This window comes from Eriocheir sinensis, chromosome 26 (assembly GCF_024679095.1).
Source record: "Eriocheir sinensis breed Jianghai 21 chromosome 26, ASM2467909v1, whole genome shotgun sequence".
Lineage (NCBI taxonomy): Eukaryota > Metazoa > Arthropoda > Malacostraca > Decapoda > Varunidae > Eriocheir > Eriocheir sinensis.
The window spans coordinates 16,440,163-16,460,786 of NC_066534.1; the positions used below are offsets into that span (position 1 = coordinate 16,440,163).

General features: G+C 49.5%; 1 protein-coding gene across 1 annotated transcript in view; it reads left to right on the forward strand.

Moving 5' to 3' along the window:
* LOC127003913 (translation initiation factor IF-2-like) overlaps nt 1-12,970 on the forward strand; it is a 14,903-nt gene extending 1,933 nt beyond the window's left edge. Inside the window, exons 2-4 of the mRNA XM_050871017.1 lie at nt 4,952-5,458; nt 8,705-9,211; nt 12,426-12,970. Of these exons, the coding sequence (XP_050726974.1) occupies nt 4,952-5,458; nt 8,705-9,211; nt 12,426-12,970 (1,559 nt within the window). The remainder of the gene's footprint in view (nt 1-4,951; nt 5,459-8,704; nt 9,212-12,425) is intronic.
* The last annotated feature ends 7,654 nt before the right edge of the window (nt 12,971-20,624 follow it).

Here is a 20,624-nt window from a genome sequence, read left to right on the forward strand (position 1 = left end):
GTAGTAGAAAAAGAAAATATTGGAGAAAACCGAAAGTGAGTTCAGGTAAATAGATGAGTAAGAAATAAAAAGAAAAGAAAAAGTAAATACACATAAGAAGGTAAAAAAAGAGATAGAAGACCAAAATAACTACTGCCAAATTTACAAGAAAAGACGAAAAAAGAAAATATTGGCGAAAGAAAATATAGAAATAGAAAAAAAACAAGGAAGATGTGTGTGTGTGTGTGTGTGTGTGTGTGTGTGTGTGTGTGTGTGTTCCTATGTGCGTGTGAAAAAGAAAAACAATAAACTAAAACAGAAAATAATATTGAAGGAAAAAAAAAAAAATTAAGCACAGAGAACCCGAGATGTGTGTGTGTGTGTGTGTGTGTGTGTGTGTGTGTGTGTGTGTGTGTGTGTGTGTGTGTGTGTGTGTGTGTGTGTGTGTGTGTTCCTATGTGCGTGTGAAATAAAGAACAATAAACTAAAACAGAAAATAATATTGATGGAAGAAAATAATTAAGCACAGAGAACCCAAGATGTGTGTGTGTGTGTGTGTATGTGTGTGTGTGTGTGTGTGTGTGTGTGTGTGTGTGTGTGTGTGTGTGTGTGTGTGTGTGTGTGCCCCCCCCCCCCCTGGGTACACATACTGTTGGCTTAGCTCTGCCTTATTGACTTTGCCCCTTGCGTCGTGTCTGGCTGGCCCTCACTCCACCTCACTCCACCTCACTCCACCTCACTCCACACCTTCACACTCCACAGTCTCTTAATTTTTACTTTTTTTTATATATTTTTTCACTTTTTTTTCTTCCCCATACCGGATCATCCTACACTCCACATTCACGCTCTCTCACTCCACTCCCTCCAATTCACTCCACTCACTCTAATGCATTCCACTCACTCCACACCCTCTTTAGCTTGTCTTTCGTTCCTCCATCTCTCTTTCTCCACTCCCTTAATGCATCCATCTTCACTCCACATATCATACTCCACACACTCACTCCACATAACCTATCATGCTTTACTCTCTCTCAATCACTAACGTATTAAAAAAAAGAATAGGCAGACTAACGATCTAACTGTCTAACTTGCAAACAAACTTATTACTAACCTAACCTAGTCTAATCTAATCTGACCTAAATCGCTGACCAACCTAACCTAATCTAATCTAACTAGCTGACCAACCTAATCTAATCTAATCTGACCTAAATAGCTGACCAACCTAACCTAACCTAACCTAATTTAATCTAACTAGCTGACCAACCTAACCTAACCTAACCTAATCTAACCCAACAGCCTAAACTAAACTAAATAGCTGACCAACCTAACCTAACCTAACCTAATCTAACTAGCTGACCAACCTAACCTAACCTAACCTAATTTAATCTAACTAGCTGACCAACCTAACCTAACCTAACCTAATCTAATCTAACTAGCTGACCAACCTAACCTAACCTAACCTAATTTAATCTAACTAGCTGACCAACCTAACCTAATCTAACCTGCTGACCAACCTAACCTAACCTAACCTAACCTAATTTAATCTAACTAGCTGACCAACCTAACCTAACCTAACCTAATCTAACCTGCTGACCAACCTAACCTAACCTAACCTAATTTAATCTAACTAGCTGACCAACCTAACCTAACCTAACCTAATCTAATCTAACTAGCTGACCAACCTAACCTAACCTAATCTAATCTAACCCAACAACCTAACCTAACCTAAACTAACCTAACTAGCTGACCAACCTAACCTAATCTAAACCAACTGACGGACTAATTAAAGGAAGGAATAAAAAGAAAGATAAATATATAAGTATACCCTAATAATTCCAGCACACCCATGATAAAATAAAGATTCAGTGACCCCTACGAGACCTATTTTAAAGAACAAGAAAGTGGAGACGAAGAAGCTGAAAGAGAAAGAGAAGAAGGGGAAGAAAGCAAGGAAAATACAACGAACGAAAAGAAGATGGAAGAGAGAAGGCAGGAAGAAAGGAGGGATGATAAGGAAGAAAGAGAGTATATATAAAAAAAAAACAGACCACTGAGTACACGTCAATTTCTCGCCTGGCCGCCAGGTGTAAACAGAGGTGTGAGTGTATGCCTGGCGGGGTCATGTCAGGTCAGGAGAGAGCAGCGGGAGAAGGGAGCAAGGCGAGAGGGAATGAGGGAGGGAAAGGAGAGGAGATCAGTGAGAGAGAGATGTGAGAGAGGAAAAGGAGGAGGAGGAGGAAGAGGAAGGAGGTGGAAGGAGAGAAGAAGGAAGGATAGAGGGAGAGAAGACGGTGAAGGAGGGGAGGAGAGAAAGATTGGGGAGAGAGAGAGAGAAGGGGATGTGGAGGAAAGGGGGAAGTGGAAGGGAGAGGGAAGGAGTGAGGGAGAGAAGAAGGATGCGAAAGAAGAAGAGGAGGAGGAGGAGAAGGGGGAAGAGAAGGAAAGAGGAAGAGAAGAAGGGAGAGGAGGGGAGACGGAAGGAGACAGGGAAAGAAAGAGGAGGAGAAAACGGGAGAGATGGAGGAGAGTGATGTGGGAGAGAGAGAAGGGGAAAGAGGAAGGGAGGGAGAGGAGGGGAGGAGAGGAAAGAGGGGGGTGGGGGGTGGGAGGAGGAGGTGAAGGGCTATCAAGCTCTTGCCCCGTTACTTAAACATGGGAAGGAAAGAAGAGGAGGAGGAGGAGGAGGAGGAGGAGGAGGGTAAGAAGGGAAGCGAACAAGGAAGAGGAAGTGAAGAGGATGAAAAAGGAAGAGAAGAAGGGAAAGAAGGGAAGGAAAAGATGACGGAAATGAGGAAGAAGGAAAAAAGGAAGAAAGGAAGGAAGGAAGGAGGGAAGAGAGAAAGAAAGGATGAAAAGGAGGAAAAGGGAAAGAAAATGAGACAGATGAAAAAGAAAAGGAGGAAAACAAATATAATGATGTAGGAAAATAGACAAAGAGAAAAAAGGAATAAAAAATGAAAGAGAAGCAAAGCAAGGGAAGAAAAGAGGAGAGAAAGAAGGAAAGATAAAGAAGAGGAAGAAGAAGAGAAAGATGAAGGGAGAAATGAGAGAGAGAGAGAGAGAGAGAGAGAGAGAGAGAGAGAGAGAGAGAGAGAGAGAGAGAGAGAGAGAGAGAGAGAGAGAGAGAGAGAGAGAGAGAGAGAGAGAGAGAGAGAGAGAGAGAGAGAGAGAGAGAGAGAGAGAGAGAGAGAGAAACTATTAATAGCACTCCTTAATTTACGGTAAGTCGCGAATCTTTGCTTAATCATCATCACAAACACTATATTTTTTTTTCTTATTTCTTCTTTTTTTTCTTTCTCTCTTTACTTACCGCGACCACTAAGGAGCGTGAAGTAGTCTCTCTCTCTCTCTCTCTCTCTCTCTGTGTTTACTTAATCCCCTCCTTCCTTTGCTTGAGTGTATGTAACTCTTTATATTTTTGTGGGTTTTATTCAGCATTTCTCGCGTCTCCTGTTTGGCTAGTAACTTTCCATGATACACACACAGAACTTTTTATATATCTTTTTTTTACTACTACTACTACTACTACTACTACTACTACTACTACTACTACTACTTCTCCTACTACTTTTTTTTTACAACTATCTTTCAGGGTGTTTTCTCAGAACGTAATGCTAATCAAAGTCCTTTTTTCAACGATCATGTGAAGGCAAACGTTACCCCCTTGTCTATTACGTATTGCAGCATGTACGTACACTCTTATACCATGCACCTACACTCGCTGAAAAGTATGATTTAGTTGCCCCTAAAAATTATTTCTCTCTGGTTAGAAGTTCACCATTTTCTCCATGTGTTTTATGGGTCTCTCTGGTAAATCTTAGCCAGCCACACGGTGCAGGGATGTATGTTGAGCCTTGAGGAGAAAGAAAGAATGAAGGAAAAAAGAGATAAAGGGAGAAAGAGAGAAAGAAAAAGAAAAGAAAAAGAAAACACACACACACACACACACACACCGGGACAGACAGAGAGCCAGAAGCAGAGAAGTTCGCGAGGCAAAATAATAGAGAAATGAACAAGTACCATATCAAGACTGTGTGATCAGATACCCTAACAACACAACGACCCTTCCCGCGGCCTGGACAACAACTACCCCCCACAAACGACCGCAGACTGATGGACGACACCTAGACCTGCTCCGAGAGGGGATCGAACACCGCAGGAGAGCCTTGCAATAGGGACAAGGCAGAAAAACAGAAGGAACAGAAACCTTATATAATAGTACTCCTGAAGGTCTGAGAGAGAGAGAGAGAGAGAGAGAGAGAGAGAGAGAGAGAGAGAGAGAGAAGGGGGGGAGGGGAACCTATACATTACTGTTATTCACACCATCAGTACTACCACTATTGCCGCTGCCACTGTTACCACCACCACCACTACTACGCAATCACCTACTATTAACGATCTACCGCCACCACAACAACTACTACTACTAGTCTACTACATGATTCTTTTAGCTGGCTTAAAGTCCAGCTCGTGTATTACTGTTACTATTGTTGTTGTTGCCGTCATCACTGTTAACAGCAATGGGGCGTAGCTAACAGGTAAGTAGATACGCAAAGTCTATAGAGAGTAATGAAAAGAAACACAGAGGCCAACAGGTGGGGGCCCGCCCGCCGCCCCCTTTAGGAGTGGACGGTCGGAGGATCCTTCCCTGTGGCGCCTCAGGGGTGTGGAGGGCCGCTCAGGACGTGGCAGGACTCGCTTCCCGTCACGCCCGCCGCTTCCCGCCCCGCCAGTAGGCCAGTATCCCCGCAGCAGGACGAGACAGGCCAGCACGGCGCCGCGGCGTGTAGGGTGCGCCGCTCCTGATCGACCAAGAGGGCTTCCCCGGCCCCGCTAGGCTCCCGATGAACCTGGCGGCGACTTGCAGGTGGTGGCGGACCACCTGGGACCCCTCACCGCTGGCGAGGGTGGTGGCGGCGTCGCCGGGGGAAGCCACAGCCTGCCCCAACTGCGGGGCCCTACCCTGGGAAAGGACCTCGCCGTGCTGGGGGGGCCGCGGCTTCCTCGGTGGTGTGCCCCAACTGCGGGGCCCTATCCTGGGAAAGGACCTCGCCGTGCTGGGGGGGCCGCGGCTTCCTCGGTGGTGTGCCCCAACTGCGGGGCCCTACCCTGGGGAAGGGCCTCGCCGTGCTGGGGCTACCACGGCTTCCTCGGCGGCGTGCCCCAACTGCGGGGCCCTACCCTGGGGGAGGGCCTCACCGTGCTGGGGCTACCGCGGCTTCCTCGGCGGCCTCCACATCCTCGGCGGAACGGGGGTCTCGTCCTGGCCGGGAACGTCCCCCGCCGGGCCTCGTCCTCGCCCACAGTGTCCACCCCAGCCTGCAGGGTCTCGCCCAGGAGGGCGGCCCCACCATGGGGGGCGGGCTAACTGTGAGGCGCATCCTCGGCCTCGGGCGGGGGGTCCTCACCGTGCACAGGGGCACCACTAGCACCGTCCTGTCCTTACTGTCGGTTACCGCGGGGGCCACAGGGCCTCCAGGCGGAGGGGGCGGCCGGCTCCTCCACATTCCCCTTTAGCGCCACAGCCTCTTCTTGTTGGCCCTTTCGCTGGGCACAGCCGGCGTTTGCCGGCTAGCCACGGAGCGGACCATCCCCGAGCTGGCGCGCTCGAGTAGAGCAGCCCCAGCTCGGGCCTGAGCCACCCTCAAGGCCTGGGCGGATGGAGGGCGGGGTCGGGAGACGAAGTAAACACTGTACAGGACCATTATTTGCTTCCTGATGCATAAAAAAATTGATGCGTCTGAGGCGTGGCGCGGCGAGTGAAGTTTTGAGATGGTGGCACCAGCGATACGGCAACGGCAGGAATGGCGGCCATCCGCGCCCCTGAAGGCGTGCAACCACTGCACCCTGACTACTACTACTACTACTACTACTATCTACTAGGAGACATGATCGAGATTAATAAATGGATGAAGGGCTTTAATGAGGGGGATATTCATAAAGTTTTCTTGGTAAGAGAACCGGGTAGGACACGTAGTAATGAGTTTAAACTGGATAAATTCAGATTCAACAGGGACATTGGCAGAAAATTGTTTACTAACAGAGTGGTGGATGAGTGGAATAAACTGAGTGCCAATACAATTGTCACATTCAAAAATAAATTAGATGAATTCATGGACTGTGATAATAGGTGGGGGTAGATTCGCGGGAGCTTAGGTTCAAAGGAGCTGCCTTCTACAGGCCTAACGACCTCTTGCAGAAATCTAACCCCCATAAACAACAACCGAAACCTAAAGGAGGAGGAGGAGGGACAAGGGCGTGGGACAAACACTACACCATGGATCTATTTAACCGACCCCTTCTCTCTCTACCTCCTCATCCTCCTTCCCTCTCCCTCTTTTTCCTCCTCCCTTCCTTTCCCTCTCCCTTCCCTCCCTCCATTACTTCTGCTACACACACACTCATACAGGACCTTATGTGTGTGTGTGTGTGTGTGTGTCCGCGCGTTCAGGGTTGCCAGGTGTACGCAGGTGTGGCGGAAACAACTCAACAAAACAAAAAAAACACAAAAAAAAACAAAGAGTACATTAAAATAACAATCACAAAAACAAATCAACAAAACTTTAAAAAAAAACCCCACAGAGTACATTAAAATAACAATCACAAAAAAATAAATTAACAAAACTAATAAAAAAAAACAATGAAAGTAAATAAAAACCACAAAAAAATGATAAAACAACAAAACCAACATAACGATAGGACCTCCAACTTACCAAACCAAAGAAAACGCCCAAAAGGGAAGACTCAAGCGAAGGATGAAGTCAGGGTTAGGACGAGCAGGGAAAAATGGATGGAGCACAGCTGGGGCGGGCGAGGCGGAGACAGGTCACATGCCACCCCCGACACGCGCGACCTTTTCATCGCTCCTTGGACGAAAACTTAAGTGTGACTTCTTGGCGTGGAGAGAGGGAGAGGAGGAGAGGGAAGTAGAATGTGTGTGATGGTAAAATATAGAAAGGGGGAGGGAGAAGGTAAAGGGATGTAGAGAATGATAGAAGCAGAGGGAAGGAGAGGGATAGTAGAATTTAAAAAGGGAAGGGGAGAGGGAAAGGGATAGAAGAAAGGAGACAGAGGAAGGGAGAGGGAGAGGAATGTAGAATGGACGAGGAGGAGAAGGAAGGAGAGGGAGGGGATGTTGAATGGCGGCGGAGGAAAAGGAAGGGAGCGTGATGGGGATGTTGACTGGACGAGGAGGAGAAGGAAGGGAGAGGGAGGGGGATGTTGAATGGAGGAGGAGGAAAAGGAAGGGAGAGGGATGGGGATGTTGAATGGACGAGGAGGAGAAGGAAGGGAGAGGGAGGGGGATGTTGAATGGAGGAGGAGGAAAAGGAAGGGAGAGGGAGGGGGATGTTGAATGGAGGAGGAGGAAAAGGAAGGGAGAGGGAGGGGGATGTTGAATGGAGGAGGAGGAAAAGGAAGGGAGAGGGAGGGGGATGTTGAATGGAGAGGCAGAGGAAGTGAGAGGGAGATGGATGTTGAATGGAGGAGGAGGAGAAGGAGGAGGTCTTTCCTTACTAACCTGTTGTCCTTCTACACTAAAGTAATCGAGGCGGTTTACCGAGATGAAAACTATGACATATTGTATCTAGATTTCAGTGAGGCGTTCGACAAAGTTCCCCATCACCGGGTCCTCTGCTCTTTATTATATACATCAATAACTTGGACACAGGAATTAGTAGTGATGTCAGCAAGTTCGCAGATGATACCAAGATCGGTAGAGTAATCCAATCAGACAGGGACGCTACCGTACTCCAGGATGATAATAGAGAAATGAACAACTACCATATCAAGACTGTGTGATCAGATACCCTAACAACACAACGACCCTTCCCGCGGCCTGGACAACAACTACCCCCCACAAACGACCGCAGACTGATGGACGACCCCTAGACCTGCTCCGAGAGGGGATCGAACACCGCAGGAGAGCCTTGCAATAGGGACAAGGCAGAAAAACAGAAGGAACAGAAACCTTATATAATAGTACTCCTGAAGGTCTGAGAGAGAGAGAGAGAGAGAGAGAGAGAGAGAGAGAGAGAGAGGAGGGGAGGGGAACCTATACATTACTGTTATTCACACCATCAGTACTACCACTATTGCCGCTGCCACTGTTACCACCACCACCACTACTACGCAATCACCTACTATTAACGAACTACCGCCACCACAACAACTACTACTACTAGTCTACTACATGATTCTTTTAGCTGGCTTAAAGTCCAGCTCGTGTATTACTGTTACTGTTGTTGTTGTTGCCGTCATCACTGTTAACAGCAATGGGGCGTAGCTAACAGGTAAGTAGATACGCAAAGTCTATAGAGAGTAATGAAAAGAAACACAGAGGCCAACAGGTGGGGGCCCGCCCGCCGCCCCCTTTAGGAGTGGACGGTCGGAGGATCCTTCCCTGTGGCGCCTCAGGGGTGTGGAGGGCCGCTCAGGACGTGGCAGGACTCGCTTCCCGTCACGCCCGCCGCTTCCCGCCCCGCCAGTAGGCCAGTATCCCCGCAGCAGGACGAGACAGGCCAGCACGGCGCCGCGGCGTGTAGGGTGCGCCGCTCCTGATCGACCAAGAGGGCTTCCCCGGCCCCGCTAGGCTCCCGATGAACCTGGCGGCGACTTGCAGGTGGTGGCGGACCACCTGGGACCCCTCACCGCTGGCGAGGGTGGTGGCGGCGTCGCCGGGGGAAGCCACAGCCTGCCCCAACTGCGGGGCCCTACCCTGGGAAAGGACCTCGCCGTGCTGGGGGGGCCGCGGCTTCCTCGGTGGTGTGCCCCAACTGCGGGGCCCTACCCTGGGAAAGGACCTCGCCGTGCTGGGGGGGCCGCGGCTTCCTCGGTGGTGTGCCCCAACTGCGGGGCCCTACCCTGGGGGAGGGCCTCGCCGTGCTGGGGCTACCACGGCTTCCTCGGCGGCGTGCCCCAACTGCGGGGCCCTACCCTGGGGGAGGGCCTCACCGTGCTGGGGCTACCGCGGCTTCCTCGGCGGCCTCCACATCCTCGGCGGAACGGGGGTCTCGTCCTGGCCGGGAACGTCCCCCGCCGGGCCTCGTCCTCGCCCACAGTGTCCACCCCAGCCTGCAGGGTCTCGCCCAGGAGGGCGGCCCCACCATGGGGGGCGGGCTAACTGTGAGGCGCATCCTCGGCCTCGGGCGGGGGGTCCTCACCGTGCACAGGGGCACCACTAGCACCGTCCTGTCCTTACTGTCGGTTACCGCGGGGGCCACAGGGCCTCCAGGCGGAGGGGGCGGCCGGCTCCTCCACATTCCCCTTTAGCGCCACAGCCTCTTCTTGTTGGCCCTTTCGCTGGGCACAGCCGGCGTTTGCCGGCTAGCCACGGAGCGCCGGACCATCCCCGAGCTGGCGCGCTCCAGTAGAGCAGCCCCAGCTCGGGCCTGAGCCACCCTCAAGGCCTGGGCGGATGGAGGGCGGGGTCGGGAGACGAAGTAAACACTGTACAGGACCATTATTTGCTTCCTGATACATAAAAAAATTGATGCGTCTGAGGCGTGGCGCGGCGAGTGAAGTTTTGAGATGGTGGCACCAGCGATACGGCAACGGCAGGAATGGCGGCCATCCGCGCCCCTGAAGGCGTGCAACCACTGCACCCTGACTACTACTACTACTACTACTACTATCTACTAGGAGACATGATCGAGATTAATAAATGGATGAAGGGCTTTAATGAGGGGGATATTCATAAAGTTTTCTTGGTAAGAGAACCGGGTAGGACACGTAGTAATGAGTTTAAACTGGATAAATTCAGATTCAACAGGGACATTGGCAGAAAATTGTTTACTAACAGAGTGGTGGATGAGTGGAATAAACTGAGTGCCAATACAATTGTCACATTCAAAAATAAATTAGATAAATTCATGGACAGTGATAATAGATGGGGGTAGATTCGCGGGAGCTTAGGTTCAAAGGAGCTGCCTTCTACAGGCCTAACGACCTCTTGCAGAAATCTAACCCCCATAAACAACAACCGAAACCTAAAGGAGGAGGAGGAGGGACAAGGGCGTGGGACAAACACTACACCATGGATCTATTTAACCGACCCCTTCTCTCTCTCTTACCTCCTCTCATCCCTCTCCCTTCCCTCTCCCTCTTTTTCCTCCTCCCTTCCTTTCCCTCTCCCTTCCCTCCCTCCATTACTTCTGCTACACACACACTCATACAGGACCTTATGTGTGTGTGTGTGTGTGTGTGTGTGTGTGTGTGTGTGTGTGTGTGTGTGTGTGTGTGTGTGTCCGCGCGTTCAGGGTTGCCAGGTGTACGCAGGTGTGGCGGAAACAACTCAACAAAACAAAAAAAACAAAAAAAACAAAGAGTACATTAAAATAACAATCACAAAAAACAAATCAACAAAACTTTTTAAAAAAAAAACCCACAGAGTACATTAAAATAACAATCACAAAAAAAAATTAACAAAACTAATAAAAAAAACCAATGAAAGTAAATAAAAACCACAAAAAAATGATAAAACAACAAAACCAACATAACGAAAGGACCTCCAACTTACCAAACCAAAGAAAACGCCCAAAAGGGAAGACTCAAGCGAAAGATGAAGTCAGGGTTAGGACGAGCAGGGAAAAATGGATGGATCACAGCTGGGGCGGGCGAGGCGGAGACAGGTCACATGCCACCCCCGACACGCGCGACCTTTTCATCGCTCCTTGGACGAAAACTTAAGTGTGACTTCTTGGCGTGGAGAGAGGGAGAGGAGGAGAGGGAAGTAGAATGTGTGTGATGGTAAAATATAGAAAGGGGGAGGGAGAAGGTAAAGGGATGTAGAGAATGATAGAGGCAGAGGGAAGGAGAGGGATAGTAGAATGTAAAAAGGGAAGGGGAGAGGGAAAGGGATAGAAGAAAGGGGACAGAGGAAGGGAGAGGGAGAGGAATGTAGAATGGACGAGGAGGAGAAGGAAGGGAGAGGGAGGGGGATGTTGAATGGAGGAGGAGGAAAAGGAAGGGAGAGGGATGGGGATGTTGAATGGACGAGGAGGAGAAGGAAGGGAGAGGGAGGGGGATGTTGAATGGAGGAGGAGGAAAAGGAAAGGAGAGGGAGGGGGATGTTGAATGGACGAGGAGGAGAAGGAAGGGAGAGGGAGGGGGATGTTGAATGGAGGAGGAGGAAAAGGAAGGGAGAGGGAGAGGGATGTATAATGGAGAGGCAGAGGAAGTGAGAGGGAGATGGATGTTGAATGGAGGAGGAGGAGGAGGAGGAGGTCTTTCCTTACTAACCTGTTGTCCTTCTACACTAAAGTAATCGAGGCGGTTTACCGAGATGAAAACTATGACATATTGTATCTAGATTTCAGTGAGGCGTTCGACAAAGTTCCCCATCACCGGGTCCTCTGCTCTTTATTATATACATCAATAACTTGGACACAGGAATTAGTAGTGATGTCAGCAAGTTCGCAGATGATACCAAGATCGGTAGAGTAATCCAATCAGACAGGGACGCTACCGTACTCCAGGATGATAATAGAGAAATGAACAACTACCATATCAAGACTGTGTGATCAGATACCCTAACAACACAACGACCCTTCCCGCGGCCTGGACAACAACTACCCCCCACAAACGACCGCAGACTGATGGACGACACCTAGACCTGCTCCGAGAGGGGATCGAACACCGCAGGAGAGCCTTGCAATAGGGACAAGGCAGAAAAACAGAAGGAACAGAAACCTTATATAATAGTACTCCTGAAGGTCTGAGAGAGAGAGAGAGAGAGAGAGAGAGAGAGAGAGAGAGAGAGAGGAGGGGAGGGGAACCTATACATTACTGTTATTCACACCATCCGTACTACCACTATTGCCGCTGCCACTGTTACCACCACCACCACTACTACGCAATCACCTGCTATTAACGAACTACCGCCACCACAGCAACTACTACTACTAGTCTACTACATGATTCTTTTAGCTGGCTTAAAGTCCAGCTCGTGTATTACTGTTACTATTGTTGTTGTTGCCGTCATCACTGTTAACAGCAATGGGGCGTAGCTAACAGGTAAGTAGATACGCAAAGTCTATAGAGAGTAATGAAAAGAAACACAGAGGCCAACAGGTGGGGGCCCGCCCGCCGCCCCCTTTAGGAGTGGACGGTCGGAGGATCCTTCCCTGTGGCGCCTCAGGGGTGTGGAGGGCCGCTCAGGACGTGGCAGGACTCGCTTCCCGTCACGCCCGCCGCTTCCCGCCCCGCCAGTAGGCCAGTATCCCCGCAGCAGGACGAGACAGGCCAGCACGGCGCCGCGGCGTGTAGGGTGCGCCGCTCCTGATCGACCAAGAGGGCTTCCCCGGCCCCGCTAGGCTCCCGATGAACCTGGCGGCGACTTGCAGGTGGTGGCGGACCACCTGGGACCCCTCACCGCTGGCGAGGGTGGTGGCGGCGTCGCCGGGGGAAGCCACAGCCTGCCCCAACTGCGGGGCCCTACCCTGGGAAAGGACCTCGCCGTGCTGGGGGGGCCGCGGCTTCCTCGGTGGTGTGCCCCAACTGCGGGGCCCTATCCTGGGAAAGGACCTCGCCGTGCTGGGGGGGCCGCGGCTTCCTCGGTGGTGTGCCCCAACTGCGGGGCCCTACCCTGGGGGAGGGCCTCGCCGTGCTGGGGCTACCACGGCTTCCTCGGCGGCGTGCCCCAACTGCGGGGCCCTACCCTGGGGGAGGGCCTCACCGTGCTGGGGCTACCGCGGCTTCCTCGGCGGCCTCCACATCCTCGGCGGAACGGGGGTCTCGTCCTGGCCGGGAACGTCCCCCGCCGGGCCTCGTCCTCGCCCACAGTGTCCACCCCAGCCTGCAGGGTCTCGCCCAGGAGGGCGGCCCCACCATGGGGGGCGGGCTATCTGTGAGGCGCATCCTCGGCCTCGGGCGGGGGGTCCTCACCGTGCACAGGGGCACCACTAGCACCGTCCTGTCCTTACTGTCGGTTACCGCGGGGGCCACAGGGCCTCCAGGCGGAGGGGGCGGCCGGCTCCTCCACATTCCCCTTTAGCGCCACAGCCTCTTCTTGTTGGCCCTTTCGCTGGGCACAGCCGGCGTTTGCCGGCTAGCCACGGAGCGCCGGACCATCCCCGAGCTGGCGCGCTCGAGTAGAGCAGCCCCAGCTCGGGCCTGAGCCACCCTCAAGGCCTGGGCGGATGGAGGGCGGGGTCGGGAGACGAAGTAAACGCTGTACAGGACCATTATTTGCTTCCTGATACATAAAAAAATTGATGCGTCTGAGGCGTGGCGCGGCGAGTGAAGTTTTGAGATGGTGGCACCAGCGATACGGCAACGGCAGGAATGGCGGCCATCCGCGCCCCTGAAGGCGTGCAACCACTGCACCCTGACTACTACTACTACTACTACTACTACTATCTACTAGGAGACATGATCGAGATTAATAAATGGATGAAGGGCTTTAATGAGGGGGATGTTCATAAAGTTTTCTTGGTAAGAGAACCGGGTAGGACACGTAGTAATGAGTTTAAACTGGATAAATTCAGATTCAACAGGGACATTGGCAGAAAATTGTTTACTAACAGAGTGGTGGATGAGTGGAATAAACTGAGTGCCAATACAATTGTCACATTCAAAAATAAATTAGATAAATTCATGGACAGTGATAATAGGTGGGGGTAGATTCGCGGGAGCTTAGGTTCAAAGGAGCTGCCTTCTACAGGCCTAACGACCTCTTGCAGAAATCTAACCCCCATAAACAACAACCGAAACCTAAAGGAGGAGGAGGAGGGACAAGGGCGTGGGACAAACACTACACCATGGATCTATTTAACCGACCCCTTCTCTCTCTCTTACCTCCTCTCATCCCTCTCCTTCCTCTCCTCTTTTTCCTCCTCCCTTCCTTTCCCTCTCCCTTCCCTCCCTCCATTACTTCTGCTACACACACACTCATACAGGACCTTATGTGTGTGTGTGTGTGTGTGTGTGTGTGTGTGTGTGTGTGTGTGTGTGTGTGTGTGTCCGCGCGTTCAGGGTTGCCAGGTGTACGCAGGTGTGGCGGAAACAACTCAACAAAACAAAAAAAAACCACACACAAAAAAAACAAAGTACATTAAAATAACAATCACAGAAAACAAATCAACAAAACTTAAAAAAAACAACCCACAGAGTACATTAAAATAACAATCACAAAAAATAAATTAACAAAAATAATAAAAAAACAATTAAAGTAAATAAAAACCACAAAAAAATGATAAAACAACAAAACCAACATACCGATAGGACCTCCAACTTACCAAACCAAAGAAAACGCCCAAAAGGGAAGACTCAAGCGAAGGATGAAGTCAGGGTTAGGACGAGCAGGGAAAAATGGATGGAGCACAGCTGGGGCGGGCGAGGCGGAGACAGGTCACATGCCACCCCCGACACGCGCGACCTTTTCATCGCTCCTTGGACGAAAACTTTAGTGTGACTTCTTGGCGTGGAGAGAGGGAGAGGAGGATTGGTAGCGTAATGGTGGTGGTGGTGGTGGTGGGGAGTGATGAGATACAAATGCTAATACAGAAAACAGAGAAAAATAAGAGTAAAAAAGGAAAATGGATAAAATATGAAGATTTAACTCGAAAAAAATGGAAGAATTAGAAAACGAAAAAAATCAATTAGAGCGGAAAAAGAAATACAACAAGGAAAAAAAAATAATTACAGGGGGTATAAGTAGTAGTGGTAAAGTAGTAGATACAGTGGTAGTAATAGTAGTAGAAGTAGTAGTAGTAGTAGTAGTAGTAGTAGTAGTAGTAGTAGTAGTAGTAGTAGTAATAGTAGTAGTAGTAATAGTAGTAGTAGTAATAGTAGTAGTAGTAGTAGTAGTAGTAGTAGTAGTAGTAATAGTAGTAGTAGTAGTAGTAGTAGTAGTAGTAGTAGTAGTAGTAGTAGTAGTAGTAGTAGTAGTAGTAGTAGTAGTAGTAGTAGGGTGGGTCATAGCAGGAAGACACGACGGATTGGCCTGGCCCACGGTGTTATGGACTCGCTCAACACGATTATACGGCGCTGTTGATATATATGCAGACGGACACATTCGAATCCTTAACCTCCTTTTTGTCGGATACATTGAATTTCTCTTCCATTGTCTTCCTTCTTTCTCCTTTTTCTTCTTCTTGTTCTCTTTTTTCTTTTTATTTCTTCCTCTTTTTTTTATTCACTTTCTTCTTTCTTCTGTTTTTTTTTAAGTCGCTTGTGCTCCATGTCTTACTGTATGGCTGTGAGACATGGGCACCGAACACCGACTTGGAGAGGTGTGTTGATGCCATTGGTACCAAGCGCCTCCCGGACGTCGATCCTGCTCACTGGGTTGTTTATGTGCGAGGCAGCCCTTAGTGGAGGAGACCAAGGACGCCCACGTAGCTCATGGGTGGAGCACGTCAGCCGATCCTGCCGGGAAGGACTTGGGATGGACAGGGCAGACGCGGGAAGTTTGCTTGAGGGAAATAGGAGTATGGGCGGCGAGTGAGTGAAGAGATGCGCCCCTTACGTATGCTCCCCATTAGTTAGTTAGTGTAGAAAGACGTGTTATTTTTTTTTAACTCAATTTGCAATCTTACGTTAAATTAGATATCTATAAAAGGTTCAGCAACAGCTATAACATTCTGATCATCACCAAAGCCTCGTTAGTTTCATTGGTTTTCATATATTTTATTCGGTAAGCATAAAATCATAATCAGCTTACCAAAGATAGACGGCCCATGAAAGCACACACGTAAAAACATATTTCCTTTCCCGTGTAGCATTTCCGAAACCGCAACCTTTTTGAAATACTGAACGTGTGTGTGTGTGTGTGTGTGTGTGTGTGTGTGTGTGTGTGTGTGTGTGTGTGTGTGTGTGTAATACGTACCTTCCCCTACCTGACCCTTACAGAGGACAATGAGACCCAGCGGCAGGCTTTCCACGAGGGTCAGGGCGGGGTAAGGGCGGGAGAGAGGCGTGAGGGAGGAGGAGGAGGAGGAGGAGCTGGGGGTGGTGGTTGTGGTGGAAGCGGTAAATGTGTGCCAAGGACAGGGGAGGGGAGAGGAAGGGATGGAAGGTGTGGTAAGGGGAGGGAAGGGGAGGGAAGAGGAGGCCCATCTGCAGCGCCCCCTCCCGGAAAATGTGGAAACTAAAGTTGTATGAGGCTGCAATTCATGCCATTCTAAAGCGGGCGCGGGGAAATCAGGAACTGGAAGAACACGCAAAATGTCGGGTTTTCGTAATTTTGTGGATATATGCGAAGAGAGAGAGAGAGAGAGAGAGAGAGAGAGAGAGAGAGTAGCTGTAGGGTATATTGTTTTTCTTTTCCTTCCTCCTCCTTAATACCTCCATGTTCCTCCTTCCCTCCCTCTCTCCCTCCCTCCCTCCCTTCCTTCCTCCGGCCCCTCCTCAGGACACACACTTAATATTCTCCTTGAAACCAATAATGTGAAGCTCAACAAAACGAAGGGAAACGAAAATAAACGAGAGAAAAAAACGAGTCAGAACACACACACACACACACACACACACACACACACACACACACATTTTGCTTGAGGTTAAGTGCTGTGAGGAATTACTGTAATGAACACACACACACTCACACACACAGACACACGCACACACACACACACCTGCCTCCTCCCCCCCACACTCTCCCCTCCTCCTCCACCCTTCTCCACCCCAACACATGCCTCCCCCCCCCCCCCGCCACACACACTCTTTTTTCCCTCTCCCCTTCTTTCCTTCACTTCTCGCAACAATCAGTCACAAAGCCACATCATTTAATATCCGCTTCACGTTCACAATATCTCGTTTCTGTTTTTCATCGGAGCGTCACTAATGAACGCAACGACCTCTCGGAAAGCCGGGTGGGTGGGGGGAGAGAGAGAGAGAGAGAGAGAGAGAGAGAGAGAGAGAGAGAGAGAGAGAGAGAGAGAGAGAGAGAGAGAGACGAATAAAAGAGCAAAAAAACAGAAACTAGACCCAAGAATTATTAAAAGAAAGAAAAAGTGACAGAAAACAAGCTTTCTCTCTCTCTCTCTCTCTCTCTCTCTCTCTCTCTCTCTCTCTCTCCCTCTCTCCCCTTACTGGCGGGCGCTCATTAATTTCAGTCGTTCAGAAAGAAATTAAAACTTGTTAGGATCGATGAAAAAAAAAAAAAGAAAACTCGGAGCGCTCTCTTTTGCGACGGAGGAGGAAGAAAGACGCTCAACTCAACTCACATTCAACTCAAACTCAACTCTTTCCTTAATGATTCTGGTGGGCTGAGAAGTGTGCAAGTCCCCCCTCCCTCCTTCCCTCCTCTCTCTCTCTCTCTCTCTCTCTCTCTCTCTCTCTCTCTCTCTCTCTCTCTCTCTCTCTCTCTCTCTCTCTCTCTCTCTCTCTCTCTCTCTCTCTCTCTCTCTCTCTCTCTCTCTCTCTCTCTCTCTCTCTCTCTCTCTCTCTCTCTCTCTCTCTCTCTCTCTCTCTCTCTCTCTCTCTCTCTCTCTCTCTCTCTCTCTGTGTGTGTGTGTGTGTGTGTGTGTGTGTGTGTGTGTGTGTGTGTGTGTGTGTGTGTGTTTCTTTGTATTCACTAACGAAGGCCAAGGTATAAATATGTTTTTCCTCTTGTTTCTTTATTTTCTTTTTTTTTGTATTTCTTGTTTTGTGTTTTTTCTTCTTCTAGTTTCTTGTATCCTCTGTTATTTTTCTTCTTTCTTTCTTATGATTATTTTATCGTGAATCGTTTATTTATTTACGTATTTTTTGTATGCGTGGATATTCGTACGGGAAGTGGGATGGGATTGTTTCGCTTCGTGGATTGACTGGATAAGGTTTTGTTTAAATGGGATCGATTACTCTGTCTGTGTTTGTGCGTGTTTGTTGTCCCTGTTAATTGATTAGTATACGTTTGATACTAATTTGTTTATATCTTTTCCCTTTATTCTCTGCTTGTGTATCTGTCTCACTCTGCTTTTCTTTCTTTTCTTTTTATTTTCTTTCCTTATATCTAGCTACCGTCAATCTTGTCCTTCGCTTGCCTCCTTTATCACAAATAAAGGACCTCTGTTGTATGGCTTTTCTCTTATCGATTTTCCTCTGGTTGTTTTTCGTTGCCTTTCTCTTCTCCCAAAAGTTGTATCTATGTTATGTGTACCACTTCCTCCTTGGCTGTGTGTGATGCAGAGGTACGCCCGCCATGGCCACACACACACACACACACACACACACACACACACACAAACCTTGTTATCGCCGCCAAGACGCCCACTCAATGCCCCGCTCGCCGCCCGCCGTCCGCCGCCCCTCCCCGCAGCCACGCCGCGCCCCGCGAATACTGATCCACCGCCTCCTTTGCTCGCCCGCTGGCCGTCTTGGCGGTCCCAGCATGCCGACACGAACGACGCCACGGACACACGAAGGGTTTAGTATCTGTGTATTTTAAGCTACTTCGCTGAATCTCGTCACTCGTAACAGTTTATTTAATTTAGTATTTTTATATATTTGGTAATAATACATAATAGAGATGGTCCGAGTATTCGTATTCGCATCGGCATTCGCATTAGCATATTGTGATGCGAATATTTAGCGAATATCGAATATGCCTCAAGCCACAGTCCCATCACCTCCCGTGTGTTGAAGGGCCGCCACAGCCCTCAGCCGTGTTTCTTGCCCACCTCAGACGTGCCGACGGCCGCGTGTTTACCGCCACTCCCAGGCAGCCTTTCAATTCTGTGTCTAGGGCTGTTAGTGCTCGTGTCTGTCTCTCATCACTGCGAGGCGGCGGGCAGCGTGCGGGCAGTCACAGGCAGACAATAAACGACACACGGCTTCGTGCTGCTGCCGCTGCTCGCCGGTGATGACTTTGTGAGAGAAAAGTTTCCATAACGACAGGAATAATATTTGTTGTGCATTACTCCGCCGGAATGGTCGGCCGGCATTACGGCGGCGATTCAGGCGACGTCCACAAAGCGGCGTAATCACGGCGTCACGAGGACTAAACACATTTTCGCGTCATAAAATTATTTGCAATTGATATGAATTTTGTGTGAATGAAGTCACATTTAATTTTCCGTGAATATGATCATCAAAATGTTTCCTAGATTTTCCCTCATTGAGTATTCCCGCGATGCAAATGTTTCCACGAATTTAATGTAAACACAAACCGTTGATGGAAACGACCCGCTCGACTTTTACCTCCACTACAAAACTATTACTATTAATATATATATATATATATATATATATATATATATATATATATATATATATATATATATATATATATATATATATATATATATATATATATATATATATATATATATATATATATATATATATATATATATATATATATATATATATATATGTCTCACTTTCGAGTCGCTCACGCAGGAGCGGCTGCTCCCCGCCAGGCTTCAGGTGCTGCGGTGCTCACCAAGCGTCCCTGGAAGTGACAGACAAACACTCAGCGAATGGACACACAAGTGTAGCACGCAAGAACACAGGAAAGAAAGCGACGCTGAACAAGACAAGGCCGGGCCGGCAATGGTTCTGTTACTCGGCGGCGCCTCGCTCCGGCTTGACTTAACGACACACCCAACACATTCACGAGAGTCAACCTGTTGTGAAATTGCACATCACCATAACAATGGCCGAGTCTCCACGACCGCCATGTTTAGCGGAAAAAGACGCCGATGGGGACCAGCCCGCCTGGCAGCCAAGGCCAGGCGAAGGTGTGGGAGTGGGCGGGGGAGCGGCGCGCCGCCCCGGAACAGTGGCACCTGCCCCGGCCAACCGGGGCGTTGGTAGGGAGCGATGAAACGGAGCGGAGGTGGGGGCGGGGGCGCGGGCGGGGGCGGCGGTGGAGGCAGCTGACAATCTCTATAGAGTTCCATCGCGCGTTTCCCAGCTCCTGAACAAGTAACTTTCCGTTGTGCTACACGCGCACGTTGGCACGTCTGGCTCCCTTCGTGTATCTATATAAATAACGGATTGAAGCCGCGACTTCATATATCATCGTCCATTCGTTACTGTCTCTCCCTCACCCCTTGTCCTGTCTTATTTTAGTGTAAGGAAATATGTATGTAGTGTGAAACGGCGCCAGCTCAAAAAAGATAATCCAAAACATCGATTTACCAAAGGAATACTTATAGCATGCAAACGGCGCCGGGTTAAAAACGAACACTTAAACCACTGATTCACTAAAGGAATATTTCTGGCAATATGCGAGAAAGAGCGACGAACTCAGCTCATCAGCTAAGAGTCTCGGGCCTGCCAGGCCGGGGCGCCGCGCTGAGCCGCGACTTCATTAGCAAGACATGATCCACTAACGACTCCATCCAAAGGGTTAAACTTGCAATTTAAATACCGCGCGCCGGCCGATCGATGGAGCCGCCCCAGCGCTCTGAGAGCCCAAGGAAAGAATGATTCATATTCATGGCCGAACTTGGCGGTGCGGTCCGAGGCGCGATGAACACCCAACGGCCAAAGTTCGCCAAGGGGGGGCCGTAAACACCTCGGGAAACAGTCCACAAAAGTATTTCATTGTTTGCGCGGAGAGTGAATGTTCAAAACTACCCGCAACTTTTACTTTCAGATACTGTGGATACCTTCATGCGGGCGAGGAGTATGCACCGTGCGAGGAGGGTGTCTGTGTCTGTCTGTCTGTCTGTGTGTCTTTGTCTATCTGTCCGTCTGTCTGTGTGTCCGTCTATCTG